General features: G+C 48.8%; 1 protein-coding gene across 1 annotated transcript in view; it reads left to right on the forward strand.

The window, feature by feature from the left end:
• Positions 1–15206, forward strand: part of fasn (fatty acid synthase) — a 43042-nt gene that overhangs the window by 13178 nt on the left and 14658 nt on the right. The window contains exons 10-28 of the mRNA XM_004080702.5: positions 64–251; positions 680–869; positions 1399–1493; positions 1701–1835; positions 1907–2110; positions 5919–6034; positions 6111–6286; positions 6349–6540; positions 6618–6698; positions 7691–7867; positions 7941–8120; positions 9800–10003; positions 10450–10766; positions 10852–11235; positions 11305–11469; positions 12856–12971; positions 13256–13410; positions 14487–14690; positions 14838–14988. Coding sequence (XP_004080750.2) covers positions 64–251; positions 680–869; positions 1399–1493; positions 1701–1835; positions 1907–2110; positions 5919–6034; positions 6111–6286; positions 6349–6540; positions 6618–6698; positions 7691–7867; positions 7941–8120; positions 9800–10003; positions 10450–10766; positions 10852–11235; positions 11305–11469; positions 12856–12971; positions 13256–13410; positions 14487–14690; positions 14838–14988 — 3430 coding nt within the window. The remainder of the gene's footprint in view (positions 1–63; positions 252–679; positions 870–1398; positions 1494–1700; positions 1836–1906; positions 2111–5918; positions 6035–6110; positions 6287–6348; positions 6541–6617; positions 6699–7690; positions 7868–7940; positions 8121–9799; positions 10004–10449; positions 10767–10851; positions 11236–11304; positions 11470–12855; positions 12972–13255; positions 13411–14486; positions 14691–14837; positions 14989–15206) is intronic.

Consider the following 15206-nt stretch of genomic DNA (forward strand, 5'->3'; position numbering starts at 1 on the left):
GAAAGTTTAAGGTCATCAGTGACACAGTGCTGTGGCTTGTGGCCCTTCATGGGGAACCTGCAGGAATGGGAACTCAGTGGGCAGGGATGGGCCGCAGTCTGATGAACCTGCCGGAGTTCAGAAAGTCCATTCTGCGCTCCGATTCCGCCCTGAAGGACACGGGCCTGGTTGTGTCCCGACTGCTCATGGAGGCTGACGACTCCACATTTGAGGACACGGTTCACGCCTTTGTGGGGCTAGCTGCCATCCAGGTGAGTCCAGATGTTGCATTTAGAGAAACATTTGACACAGACACAACTTAGGTGTCAGGAATGAGAGAAAATGTTGCTACGCTGTATTGATATTTGACTGACTTAAGGCGGAATGAATTTAAGGCGCATTTGTACCTCAGAGGAGCTCTGACTGAAATCCTGTCCTGTGTCATGTCGGAAGAACAGTTTCCTTTCAGAAGGGGGCAGTTTTTCAGTGAATGTAAGGAAAGTAAAACGTTAAAACGTGGACGCTGATGACAGAAGAGACCGGGTGGGGGGGTCAGGACCTTTAGTGTCTGCAGATGTTAACCGTTTCTTTCTTTGTATTCCCAAACTGGAACTGCCACAGCAGAAGTACTTGTGTGTCTGACCTGAAAACACTCGTATCTGGGGGGGTTTCACGCTGCGGCCCTTCTCTGTCCCTGCAGGTTGCACTCATCGATCTGCTCACCAAGGTGGGGCTGCAGCCCAGCGGCATCGTCGGACACTCGGTGGGAGAGCTGGCTTGTGGGTACGCTGACGGCTCGCTCACCCACGCCGAGGCGGTTCTGGCTGCTTACTGGAGAGGCCTGTGCATCAAAGAGGCCAGCCTGCCTCCTGGAGCCATGGCTGCAGTGGGTAAGACGAGCCGCGTGTTGCATCAGGGTTTATTCTGAGCAATCACACATGATGGACTCCCCCCTGCTCAGAGCAGAGCCGGAGCAGCTCTGAGTTTTATTCAGAGACAGAATAATCAACAGAAGACTGAGGGGACCTTATGGAAAGGTGGGATTGAAAGACATTCTTGTTTCTGCAGACACTCAAACACATGCAGCTTGTCACTTTCCTGCACAGTCTATGGTTTTTAGATTTGCAGAATATTTTACACTAAATCTTAGTGCCACAGAAAACTTCTCTGAACCCGTCAAGTGTTTGTTAAGCCGTTGCTTCTCCTTCAAGCTGTTAACGGCAGTTTTAGCTGCTGGGCAGGTCACCTGTGACTGGAACGAGTGCAGTAGCTCTGATTAGCGCTCCTGCAGAGAGGATTTTCTCTCCTTGCCGTTCAGCTTTCAGTTTCTCTTAGAGCCTTCTCGGGGGCCTTTGGGCCCCCTGTCTGTAGAGCAGGGGTCTTTTCCAGGCTGAGGTTGGTGTTCTCATGTGTCTGCAGGTCTGACCTGGGAGGAGTGTCTGGCCCAGTGTCCACAGGGAGTGGTCCCAGCCTGTCACAACGCTGAGGACACCGTCACCATCTCCGGTCCTCAGGTCAGGCCTTTTGTTTTCGGCAAGCTCTGCGGGGGCGGGGCAGTGACGGGCACACGTCTGCACACTGGGGGCATGTCTGCGTAGGAATGATTTAAATTTTTAGGCAGTAGATGAGAACTGGGGTAATTTCTAAAGGGGTCTGGACCTGGACTGACCTGTACAGTCCTGCTCAGACCCGTCATCTCCTTTGCCGGCATCTTTCTTCAGGAAGCTGTCGGCGCCTTTGTGTCTGAGCTGAAGAGCCAGGGCGTTTTTGCCAAGGAGGTGCGCAGCGCCGGCGTGGCCTTCCACTCCCACTACATGGCCTCCATCGCTCCGGCCCTGCGGGACGCTCTTCAGAAGGTGACGCTCGCCTGCAGCTGCTTCCTGCCGGGTTCCATGACCGGCTCTGACAAACATATGCTGCTGTCCAGGTCATTAGGGCGCCGCGACGCCGCTCGGCCCGCTGGGTCAGCACCAGCATTCCTCAGTCTGAGTGGGACTCTCCCCTGGCTCTGTACAGCTCCGCTGATTACCACGTCAACAACCTGCTGAGCCCGGTTCTGTTCCAGGAGGGCCTGCGCATGGTTCCTGAGAACGCTGTGGTGGTGGAGATTGCCCCTCATGCTCTGCTGCAGGTAATCCCAGCGGGGTGGGGGGTGTCATTTTTCCAGCATGATTTACATCTCCTCACCTGAATTTTGGCCAGCAAAGGTCTGGGCTGGAGTTGCAAACACAATGAAGCCACATCTGTACTTTCACATAATGTACCGTCATTTCCGGACTATAAGCCGCTACTTTTGTCCTGCACTCACAGCCCTGCGGCTTATTCAGTGACGCGGCTAATTTATGGATTTAATTGGCGGCCGCCATGAATGTACTTTTGGTCTCAGAGCATGGGTTGAATGCTTTATCCAACTCCAAGCATCAAGTCATTTGTTTTTCAACACACCTCTAAGCAGCCAAACAGCATGGAGTTGACTTCAGGTCTTAGACACTTCAGTCATGGTTCAACAAAAAGAAACACGCATGCCCAGCTGCATCCCAGAACCCTTTGGTGCTATTAGACTCAACGTGCACGTGATCGCCGCTACAATATGATGCAGCTTTCAAGTTAAAAGCAATCGTTAAAAGAAGCGAGAAAAAATCCACCATCACCAACGGCTTTGGAAAAGCAGGTTAGCTGCGTGACGGAGAGAATAGCGCATGCTCAGGAGGGAATTTACCTCAGAGTCATAGTGACACTAGTCCATCTATTAGCAGCTCCGTAATATGCGAGATGATCTTTTAAACGTGCTTTTATTATTCTTATGTTACGGTTATTATGAAGCGCCTGTTCGCTCATCATTTTATTTTTAATCTGTGTGGTCAGTGCTTTTTTCTGGCAGAACGTACGGTTAGGTGAAGGCTAACGCGCTAGCAACGTTTAGTCTGGATGAACATGAATCCATGCGGGAAAAGCTGCAGCTTGGCTGCACGTAAATATGTGGCAATAACATCAGCCTTTATTTTGTCAGGACACGACTCGAAACACAAATTGACGTGGTCGTTTTAACGGTTTCTAAGGACTGAGCGGAATTTTGCTTTGAAAAGCTCACACGGTGTCTCTGGAGACATGTTCTCCTGCTGCTCGTTCACATTGAGCTGCGGGACCGATGTCAGTCTGATGGCTCCCACACGTAACAACGCATCCGCCCCTCATACACAAAACGTTCAGTATTAAGTCTGATTGCTCTGCACAGACACGATTCGCTCCGTCCACCGGCGCAATGGGGACGAAGCGCTCCTCCCTGGAGCCGCCCTTGCCAGGCGTGTCGGAGAAGATAGGAAGGGGAGACAAGGAGCGCGGGAGGTGAGCGCGGAGCAACAGTGTTTGTTGTGGAAGGAAACTTCTGACGCACGCGCCGCGCTGAGGCGCGCGCTTTTCAGTCGCCCTTCTTCTTTATTTTACTTGTGTATTTTTTTAACCAGCCCTGTTAGTACCATAATGCTGCCGCAACACAAGTTGAAGGAGAGCTGTTCCCGTTTGCCCCTCCATCCACTGGTGCTCCTTGCTCATTCTTTAAACACTGACAACGGTGTGGCGAGCAGGGGATTAGACCCGCCTTTAGCCCCTAAGACTCATGGGAAATGGGGAATCGCGGATGTAAATCTCCTCATCATAACTGAGGGATGTAATGTTGATTATATGGTTGTTTGTTGTTTCTCTTTCGGCTTTTTCCCATCTGGGGTCGCCACAACGAACGAGTCGCATGGGAAATTTGGCAATGTTTTACGCCGGATGCCCTTCCTGACGCAACCCTCTCAAAGCAACCGGGCTTGGGACCGGCATAGAGGTAGAGAAGGGAACAGGGAGCAGCCCGGAGTTGAACCTGGGTTTCACGGATGGAAGGCACCGCAAACCAGCACGAGCTAAACCGGTTATATGGTTATATGGTTACTGTTTGTAATTTTATGTAGAATTGAGGTCCATGCTGTTTGCCAGATGTGGGTGTAATCAAACACATGAGCTGACGCAGTACTGTCTCCTCCCACGGTGTGCTTATAAATTGCAATCAGTCCGGGAGTCGGGACATATTTCGTCATGCTGACCATGTTGCGTAATGCATGCGGCTTGCACACTGCCGCGGCTTATGTATCTACAAAAAAAGTTAAACACATGAAAATGGGTGGGTGCAGCTTGTAATCGGGTACGCTCTATAATCCGGAAATTACGGTATATAAAAAGCTGATTTCCCCTGCAGAGAAACTTGGAAACATTTGTCATACCTGAATCAAAAACAATTTCATTTGAGGTTAAGCAGAGAAGTATTGTTTAGAACCGTGTCTCTTAGCCCTCTGAACACTGTCCTGCATGTTCTCCATGTCTCATGATCATGATGATGATGCACATCTGATTCACTCATCATCAGCAGCAGCAGTCTGACGATGAAGGTCATCCAGGGCAGGTGTGTTTGAGCAGAGCTGGATTGAAAAACTGCAGGACAGTGTTCCCCAGGGACCAGGGTTAGGAATCGCTGGTCAGTACCCTAAGTACTCTCAGTACCCTTAGTATCTCAGTATTCTCAGTACCCTCAGCATCTCAGTACTCTCAGTACTAGGGATGGGAATAGAAGCCCCATGAAGCCTCATTGGGGTTGATGTAATTGTGCCGGAAAAATGAACAACTCATTCAGGGCTTTGAAACAACACAGAACAGCGGCATCTGGTGGTGGACTGGATGTATATCGACGGATGTTTCAACTAAGCTCCTTGTAACACTTCAATGTGGAAATAATGATGAAAAATCGTAAAACAAAATTATGTTGTTAATGATGATTAGAAAAAAACAACGTAAAACAACAACACGTGACGTTTTCTGTGAGAGGTGTTTGACACAGCAAAACACACATCACATGAAGAAAATAAACGCAACGCAAAACAAACAGAAAGATAATGTAAAACACCAGTCTTGAACTCAAGACCTCTGGATGCCACCCCACTGACTGTTCCACTGTGCTGCCTTTACTGATACCAATTTGACTGGCCATTATAGTTTCATTGAAGTATTTTATTTATACACAATGTTCACAGTGTATTGTTTTATTAGGAGAAACCGAGTTTAAACGATCCTGAGCCACAGAACGTTTTTTACCAGGAACTATGGTAAAGTGCAATGAACTGACGCTGATTCCAATCTTGGGGAAACAATAGAACCTGTCGGGAAACGTTCGGGATTCATTTCGTATTTCTAGAGAATAGCGCGCCCAACTGTTCAAAACACAAGTGACATCTGAACCGGGGTTTGACCAAACGATGCATTTGGTGCGTCATACGTCTTCAACCACGTGATCTGCGATAGATGACACACGCCCCGAAACATTGTGCCGAAACACTCTGCTTCATGAAGGTGAACCGCAAGCCGAAGCGCCGTGTCAAACGGGCCATCCCTACTCAGTACTCTCAGTACTCTCAGTACCCTAAGTACTCTCAGTACCCTAAGTACTCTCGGTATCTCAGTACTCTCCTATGCCTCAGAACACAACCAACAGTCTTTCTGCTTGTCAGGACAATCAAGTGTGGAATTCAGTGGCACATCTTCCGTGTTTCCTCACTCATCGTTGGTATGGTTCTAAAATGAAATTTGCAGTCATTGTTCTTCCAATTCTCCCAGATGTTTAAGGTGGTAAAACTCCTCACCGCACGTTTCTCAGACAGACAGGAACTTTTTTTCCACTTTTGTTTGAACTCTCAAAGTTTAAACCTTCACAGAAAAATAAATCCAGGTTTATAGAGTGAAGACAAAGGACATCTTAGATGAAATTACTCTACATCCAATCAGGATGCAGAAAACAAAGCAGAATTGACTGGACTTCACGCCACAAACCAGTGAGGCTGTGGACTGCGAATGTGGTTCTGCAGTTTCATGCTCTTCAGGTCTGAGCTCCTTCCTGAAACTTTCTCCAGGCCATCCTGAAGCGCAGCCTGAAGCAAACCTGCTCCATCCTGCCGCTGATGAAGAGGGGCCACGCCCACAACCTGGAGTTCTTCCTCTCCAGCATCGGCAAACTTCACATGAGTGGGTGAGTCCACTCTGGCCGCCATCAGGTCGTGGTGGGGTCTGACGCCCCCATCCTTACCTGGAATCGTTTCTCTCAGGATTGATCTGGACTGTAACGCCCTCCTCCCGGAGGTGAGCTTCCCAGTGCCAGTCGGGACCCCTCTGATCTCCCCCCATGTGAAGTGGGACCACACCCAAACTTGGGACGTTCCCAAAGCCGAGGACTTTCCACAGGGCTCAGGGGGCTCGGGCTCAGCAGCGCTCTACAACATCGGTAAGTGAGTCTTTCTTGGTGACAAAGTTCATGGTGGCTTGATCCCCGTTCTTCAACCGCAGAGATAAACCCAGAGTCCTCTGAGTACTACCTGACGGGACACTGCATCGATGGGCGAGTTCTCTACCCAGCAACAGGGTACCTGGTTCTGGCTTGGAGGACCTTGCTGAGAAGCTGTGGGCTTGTCATGGAAACGACCCCAGTAAGCTTTGAAAACGTGACCATCCACAGGGCCACGGTGCTACCGCAGACAGGTCAGAGGGCGGCGGACACGGGGGGCAGCGGAGGTTAATCAGGAGAGACTCTGACCCCGCCTCTCTGTCCCTTCCAGGTTCGATCCAGATGGAGGTCCGCCTCATGGCTGCCACCAACAGCTTTGAGGTTTCAGAGAACGGACAGTTGGCAGTTAGTGGTGAGACCCCATTTCAATGCACCCCAACTCTGTTTTCCTTCTAAAAAACACGATATTAAATATTATCAAATATATATTCTACTTTCGATACAAGCTAACAACCTTTTGGATATTTCATTTGGACATGTATATTTACACGATTTTACCCCTAACAGTATTTAACCCCCCGACGTCTATTGATGCAAGTATGCATCCAAGCACCTCAGCTCCAAAATTACCGTAATTTAGCCTCGACTCTAGGCATGTCCAAAGTCTGGCCCACAGACCAAATCCATCCTGTGTGCATGCTCCCACCATAAAATCAATTATGGCCCCGCAAAACTGAGTACGAACAGCATCCTAAGACGTAAACCTGTAGTGATTTGACCTTCAAAGACGTAAACCTGTAGTGATTTGACCTTCAAAGACGTAAACATGTAGCAGTAACATTTTCAATCAATCATTATTTGTTATAATGTGATCAGTTTATTCTCATTTATTATTTAATGGTATTCTAATGGTGCAGAAAAAACTGGCTGATTGTCTCATCACATCTGGCCCTCTGCAAAAAACTTTTTTATTTTCTTAGCCTGAAATAAATTCAGGAGTGAAGGGGTTTATGGATTTACTTAAAATAAATCAAATGCAGTTACTTATATTTATAAATATTTTACACAATATTCATGTTATGAATTCATTTTATTAATTAAATTGTATTTGACTTCTTTTCGCAATAATAATTATTTTACTGCCTGATATAAATTATTTACGTCATATCACTTAAGAAAATATAAGAATACTAGTATTATTATAGGCCTGTATGTCAAAGATCTTTTTGACTAAGTAATTGCATGATATTATCTAATGTCAGTAATTATACATACTCAATTAAGTACCTAATGATCCAGATGAGAAACACTCATTAAGGTCATTTTCCGTGTTATCTTATAGGAGGAAATTGATTATTCGCTAACAGGATTTCATGTTGACATGACGGTCTTGACCGGTTTCAGGTCAGGTGAGGGTTCTAGAGGATGCAGCTTTGGACTCCTTCCATCAGCAGATGAGTGCAGGAGCGTCCCGTCCAATGAGCATGAAGCTGAAGGCCGCCGACATCTACAAGGAGCTGCGCCTGCGCGGTTATGAGTATAGCTCCGCCTTCCAGGGCGTTCTGGAGTCCAGCGGTGACGGTGGGGATCTCGGCGTCTCTCTCTTCTACCCAGTTTGAGCATTTGGTTTTCTAAGACGCGTCTGCATCTGCAGGAGACAGCGGGACGTTGCAGTGGACCGGGAACTGGGTGACATTTCTGGACACGATGCTGCAGATGCTGGTGGTCGGACTGCCAGGTCGAAGTCTGCGTTTGCCAACGAGGATCCGCTCCGTGTGCATTGATCCTTCGGCACATGTCGCCAAAGTCTACAAGTACAGTGATGAAAAGCAAGGTGTGTTCATCTGTTACATGCCGCCGCGTGTGGCGGATCATCTGAGATGCAGAGCTGCCGTAATTTCCGGATTATAAGGCGCTACTTTTGTAACACGCTTTCAACTCTCCGGCTAATTTATGCATTTTTTTCTTTTTTTAATGCATTTTTTCTAACGACCGCTAGGGGGCGCTCGAGCAGAAAGGGTCAGAGTGAGACGGGGGAATACGGTATATGTGTTGAGGAAGACGCAAGTCTAATGTAAATTCCTGCTTTGTGAATGAATAGCACCAACAGACCCTCATCATGGAAAATGTAAGACGAAATGCATATGAGCAGCTTTCAAGTTAAAAGCAATCGTTAAAAGCAGTGTGAAAAAATCCACCGTCACCAACGGGTTTGGAAAAGCCGGTCTGCTGCGTGACGGAGACGACAGAGCAAGCTCAGGAGGGAATTTACCTCAGTGACACTGACAGCGACAACGAAGGAGAGACAGAGAGAGAGTGGTGAAGAATGTCTTGACGCTATTCCAATCTGACACTGAGGAGGAAGACTTCCATGGTTTCAGTGCACAGGAGGAAGATGAAGAAAGCTCTCAGTGACTTTTACGTTTACGTTTTTTAAACCAGCCCTGTTAGTGCTGTTACTGCCATACTGCTGCCGCGTCACTGGCACTGTTTGGAATAGACCTGTGACGGTGTGGGATTTTTGATCACCGCGGTGATGAAGCTGCAGGAGTTGCGGTGTCGCGGTTTAACACACACACACACACACACACACACACACACACACACACACACACCCCCGGCGGCTGCATCGCAAATGAATAGCGGTACAAGTAATAATTACAACGCTTTAGTCTTTTTTAACAAATAACAGTAACAACTTACTATTTAACTAACGAACCTAGCTGTATAGGTGTTGTAGAATGTGTGTGTGTGTGTCAGCGAGCTGTGTGTGTAAGAGGAAGGAGCAGAGCAAGAGTAAGTGACAGCGCTTGCTTTTGCGCTGCACATGCGCTCCCCTCCCTCCTCTTTCTTACACACGCAGCGCAAGGTTTCAGCACATCCTCATTCTGCAACACGTTTCAATGTTGGCGCATGCTGCTTATAGACGTCTGCAGCTTTTGTATGTGCAAAACGGTTTAAAAATGTCATGGTTGCGGCTTATAATCAGGTGCGCTCTATAGTCTGGAAACTATGGTACAGGTCTTGAATATTTTAATATACTTTTATTTACGGTCGAGGTTATGGAAGACACTGAGACTCTAATCGGCGCTTTGTTCCAGAAAAAGTCAAGACTGAACGCCGCCTCCTTCCTGCTTTTACAGCCAAAGATGCTCACAAGCATGTAGACATCCTTCATGAGATCATTTTATTGATTTTCAATCATTCTTTATCCATCATCCACACATCAATAAGCAGTTGGAGTTTCAAAAACCTCACACATGACCTGACCATGACCTTCACAAAGCTCAGGTTTTACCCTCAGAGTTTCATCCGTGTGGCGGTGACCATGTTCAGTTTCCCAGTTCCTGATCTGGTCACAGAGGAGTCCACTGCTGGTCCAGTCCAGCCCAGCTCTTTCCACTGTGCATTAGAATCAGCTCTGCTGGGTTTCAGTAGAAGTGGGATTTCTCCTTTTCGGACCGAACCAGTCGGGTTCGGCGCTGAATCTTCTGTTTTCTGGCTCTCCCTCAGCTGTGGACGTGACCGTCAGGCGACACCTTGACAGCATCGTTGCCGGAGGTGTTCAGATCTGCGGCCTGCACGCCACCGTTGCCCCCCGCCGGCAGCAACAGCAGAGCCCCCCCACGCTGGAGGAGTTCGTTTTTGTCCCATACATGCAGGACGGCTGTCTTGGTTCCAACCGGGAGCTGGCAGAGCAGCTGAGCGTCTGCAGAGGTGAGCGGTTTCAGCACCGGTTCTGCATTCAAAGCAGACCAGAAGAGAGGACCGCTTCTGCGTGTTCGAGTCGTGTTCTGCGTTTAGAGTAAATGTATTTATACTAGGGTTACATTTGTTGCATCATTTTCTTTCCACAACAGTTTGATGGCAGTTTCTGAAAGTCATCTGTCCAGATTCCTAGTATTCATGTCTGAAAGCCCTTACCTAAACCCGTTGAGGCATCAGAACGGAGACCTTTGGCCCCCCCATTTCAGTTTCTACCTCCATCTCTGAGAGCTTTTTTAAACATTCACAATGATTTGAATAAAGAAGTCCTCCAAAATACCCCAAGAAGCTTTTTAAAGCCCCAAACACTGAGTGGCTCTAATGATGCCTGAACCCTCAGCCTGATGACCGGGGCTTAGGGTGAACTCAATCCTCAGGTCTGGTTTTTTTCCTCCCAGGTCTCCTCAGGCAGCTGCAGCAGAAGTTGGCCCCCCATGGTGTGAAACTGTCCATCTCAGGCCTGGAGCAGGAATCGGGGCTGCGCCTTCCGGACCCTGAGACGTCCCGGCCGGGTTTGCCCCGGCTGCTCTGCCTCCTCCGGGATCTGGAGCTGAACGGGAACCTGGAGTCTGAGCTGCAGCAGGTGGTGCAGACGGAGCAGGCGTGTCTGCTCCAGGACAGTCTGCTAAACGGTCTGCTGGACGGCCCCCCCCTGAGACACTGCCTGGACATCGCCCTGGAGAACGGCGCCCCCGGGAGGATCACCGTCTTGGAGGTAAAATGCATTCAGACGCGTGTCTCCTTCAATAATCCGGTTTCGACCCTAAAATCCTCTGCGTCCCCCCCCCCCCCCCCCCCAGGCTCTCTCCAGCGGCGGGCAGCTCTTCTCTCGGGTGGTCCCCCTCCTGAACGTCCAGCCCATGCTGCATGTGGACTACACGGCCACAGCGCCTTCTCTGGAGCTCCTTTCACCCCACGAGAGCGCCCTGCAGGAGCTGTCCGCCAAATCCTCTGTGTGGGACCCCCTGACCGGCCCTCCCACAGGGGGGGCTTCTGGAGCAGACCTGGTTCTGTGCAACTGTGCGTGGGGGCCCCTGAGCAGCGACCCGAGGCTCCTGGTGTCACACCTAACGGCTGGGGCCAAGCCCAAAGGCTTTGTCCTCCTGCACACCCTCCTGAGGGGGGAGACTCTTGGAGACGCGGTGGACTTCCTGAGCAGCGGTCGGGGGGGTCTGCTTTCACAGGTCAGTGGGGGGGTCATTTGAGAGGGAAACCCTGATGACTCGCTGGCTCACTGTTGCTGATGCGTGCAGGCAGAGTGGCAGGACGTCCTCCAAGAGGCCTCCCTCGTCGTTGTGGCCGTTCAGAGGTCGTTCTATGGCTCCGCCCTCTTCCTCTGTCGCCGTGGCACCCCGAGCTTGCAGCCTGTCCTGGTTCCTGTGGACAGCGCCGACTGTCAGTGGGTGGAAACACTAAAGGTAAAGAGGGGATCCTCACCAGCTTCCTTCATGAAGGCCTTCTGACCTTATTCAACCAAAAATTATTCAACCAGCTCTTAACATTACTGCGTTTTTGTCTTATAACACAATAACTACACAATGATTACAGTTATGGAGAAATTCTAGAACTGGGCTGGGCAAACTATGGCCCGGAGGCCACATGCGGCCACCAAACTGGAATAAATTACATCAATAATCCTCAACAATATTCGGTTTTCCCTGTAATTCTGGTTTGAGCCCATAGATGGCGCACTACAATAAATAGAAAGTTACTCTGCATTCATTCAAGACGTTTTTCAAGTTGGACGATCAGCCCATGAATGTAGCATTTCTCTGAATCAGCCCGTTGGTGAAATCTGCATTAAAAAAAGGAAAGAAAAGCCACAAAATTTAAAATAAAACCTCTGAAATGTTCTGTTTTTAAAACAAATATCAACTTTCAATCCAAATTAAGGCATGTTTTCAATTCCATGTTTATTTTTCCTCTGAGGCGGATCACCAAAGCACGGCCCTGTAACTCTGAAATGAATAGTTTCATTAACTTTACTAAGCCAGCAAAGAAAAAAAAGCAGTGATTCCTCAAAAATATTTGTTAAAAGCTGAACAATCTTCATGAAAGGAATGAAATTCAAGGAGAAATGACAGAAAATGATTCTGGTCCAACTGAGTGACATAGTTGTTTTTTTAGTGTAAAGTGCAGTTTGTTCCTAAGACTGAAGAAAAAGAGAGCTGTACCCAAATGGACAACCATCACACAGCAATTAGCTGACGTTCAGCAACCAACCAGTCTGCGTCTTCACCACATCTCAGCCCGAACCCCCCTGTGGGTGAAGACGGACACATAAGACCACAACTTCAGCGCTCGCAGCCAAGAAGAGAAGAGAACCAAAGTCGTCTCCAGTTTAAGTGCTTAAACGGAGCGCTGCCTGTTGTGGGAGAAACGGAACGGGGGCCAAAGACTTAAACCCCCCCCTAAGAAAAGGAAACCCCCGTCTGCAGCTTTTCTTATCGATAGCATTTATAATCATCCGCGTTATCCTCGCTGAACCACTAACAGAGCTATTTTAGCACAGAACAATTTATAAGTTCAACATTATTTTAAATGATGGGTTTCTGTTAACAGCTAAACAGAAAAGGTCAGATTTGACGGCAGTGCAGTGTGTCCCTTTAGGAATTTAGATTGAAGGTTTGTCTCTGAAGCTGGTCAGAAAAAGTTCAGGTGATCCAGTATTTCTGCTGATTTGCTAGAATCACTTTATCACACTAAACACAGTTGAAATGCTGTGACAGAACCAGCTTCAGGTCTGCTGTCCTGCCCCGTGAGGCGGGCCGCTGATGCCCTTCTGTGTGGATGTTGTGCTGCAGAACCTGTTGGCAGAAGAGTCGGAGCGGCCCGTGTATCTGACGGCCTCTCAGGCGTTCTGCGGTGTGGTGGGAATGGTGAACTGTCTGCGGCAGGAGCCTGGAGGAGCCAGAATACGGTGGGTGGACTTTCCATAGAAATGAAGCAGGAGCATCATAGCCGTCAGGGACGGGATGGACATGACATGTCGGAACCATTCATACCAGAAACGGTTAAAAGAGGCAGACGAAGCTGCTCCTGACCTGCTATGGATGACTCCATCTCTGGATACGATCAGCTGTTTTTATGTTTTACGTTATTTCTGTCATTGATGGTTTCTGCTTTTATCTAATGAAGCCTAATCCTTTGGTACAGTGACCTGTGGTTTAAGCATTTTCGACATGTAAGTTATTCTTCTTCCAGTTGTATGTTTGTGTCCAACCTGGACGGGTCGCCAGCAGAACCGAGCCTCGGGGAGAACCACCCATCTCAGCAGGCGTTGTTCCAGGGCGATCTGGTGATGAACGTGTTCAGAGACGGGCGGTGGGGCTCCTTCAGACACCAGATCATCCCTCACGGTACAGTCTGCCACGGGGGGGATGATGGGGGAGACCAAAAGCCCCCCAGTGATCGTAATCAAAGGCTCTTTGAAGGGTCTCAACACGCACATTTTCCCTCAGAATGTTGCAGCAGTGGCCTGGAATAAAACCAATCTATCCAGATCAGGCCTGGTTCTTCTCCAAGAACACTTTGAATCTCATTGCTAAAAGAAAACATTCCTGTAACCCTTGTGCTATCCTAGGCACTTTACCATTGAGAGTTGGGTCATCTAGACCCACTAAACAGTGCTCTGAACCTTTTTTCTTCAATGATTTGTGATCTTCACTGGTGTCCATGGATTACATGAAATCTTTCCACCTTTATCCACCTTTGTCATGGTAGGGAGAACACCTCAATGGAAGGGGGGGGGGGGGGGGTCATAGGATAGCACAAGGGTTAAGAAGATACAGAGTCGATATTCGCTCAAACATCTGGTCCCATGATCACTTAGTGGAGCTTCTCCATCATAAGAACGGCGTGTGGCAGAAATCCCACTCCACACACAGGCAATGCTGGATAGAACACATCGGGGACACCATCAGGAATGTCTTATTCTAAGGATAAACGTTCCTCCGGCGATTCGGATGCAAAGAGTTTCAGGAAAACGGTCAAGTTCTGGAGAATGCGCTCCCCTTCCCCCTGTGTCCTTCATCTATAGTGTTCAGTGATGATGTCACTGATGAGACCCATTGCCTCACGTCTTAACCATCATTTTATTAAGTCGACTCCAGCTTTCTCTGCCTCCAGTCCAGATCTGGCTTCAGCACGTCCAGCCCCCACCCTTTTCTCCATATACATCAGCGACATATTCAAAGCAGTTGGCAGGTCCCAGATCCATTTTTACGCTGATGATACTGTATTATACCCTCGCCACAATCTGCAGGGTCCACACTTCACTTATAGAGTCTGAATTATTCACCTGTTTCAGCTAGTTTAGCTTACATCAAATCTATTGGTATTTCAGCTTTTCACTGAACAGAATAGAATAGAATAGAACTTTTTAGTGCATCCTGATCTCGGTGACCCCCTCCTTCACTGTGTCTATGGGTTTCAGAGATGAAGGAGGAGCCGACCGATGCGGCGTACGTCAATGTGCTGACCCGTGGTGACCTTTCCTCCCTGCGCTGGATCGCATCCCCGCTCCGCCACTTTAGAGGCGGCGGTGGCGGCGTGGAGCTGTGCCAGGTTTACTTCAGCTCGCTCAACTTCAGGGACATCATGCTGGCCACAGGCAAACTGCCCCCCGATGCCATCCCAGGTTTGTAACCCCCCCCCCCCCCAACGGGTTTCAGACATGTCTGCTGCTGTCACTTCCATCTTTTCCTTGGCTGTTCATTTTTACCCGATGCATCACGCAAACATAAAGTGGATTTTTTTATGATGGGGTGTTTCCTAATGTGTACAGGAGGCATAGCTCTGCAGCAGTGCATGCTGGGTATGGAGTTCTCTGGACGGGATGCTGCTGGTCGCCGTGTGATGGGGCTTCTCCCTGCAAAGGGCCTGGCCACAGCCGTGGACGCTGACAAACGCTTCCTCTGGGAAGTCCCCGCCCACTGGTTAGTCCCCGCCTCAGCATCCTGACATGGCACACCTGTGCAATAATCATGCTGTCCGATCAGCATCCTGACATGGCACACCTGTGCAATAATCATGCTGTCCGATCAGCATCCTGACATGGCACACCTGTGAGGTGGGACGGATTCTCTCAGCAAAGGTGTTCAGTCGCAGATTTAGGCACATTTGTTGACCATATTTGAGAGAAAATGTTGTTTGA

This window comes from Oryzias latipes, chromosome 19 (assembly GCF_053564925.1).
Source record: "Oryzias latipes strain Hd-rR chromosome 19, Olatipes_Hd-rR_3.1".
NCBI lineage: Eukaryota > Metazoa > Chordata > Actinopteri > Beloniformes > Adrianichthyidae > Oryzias > Oryzias latipes.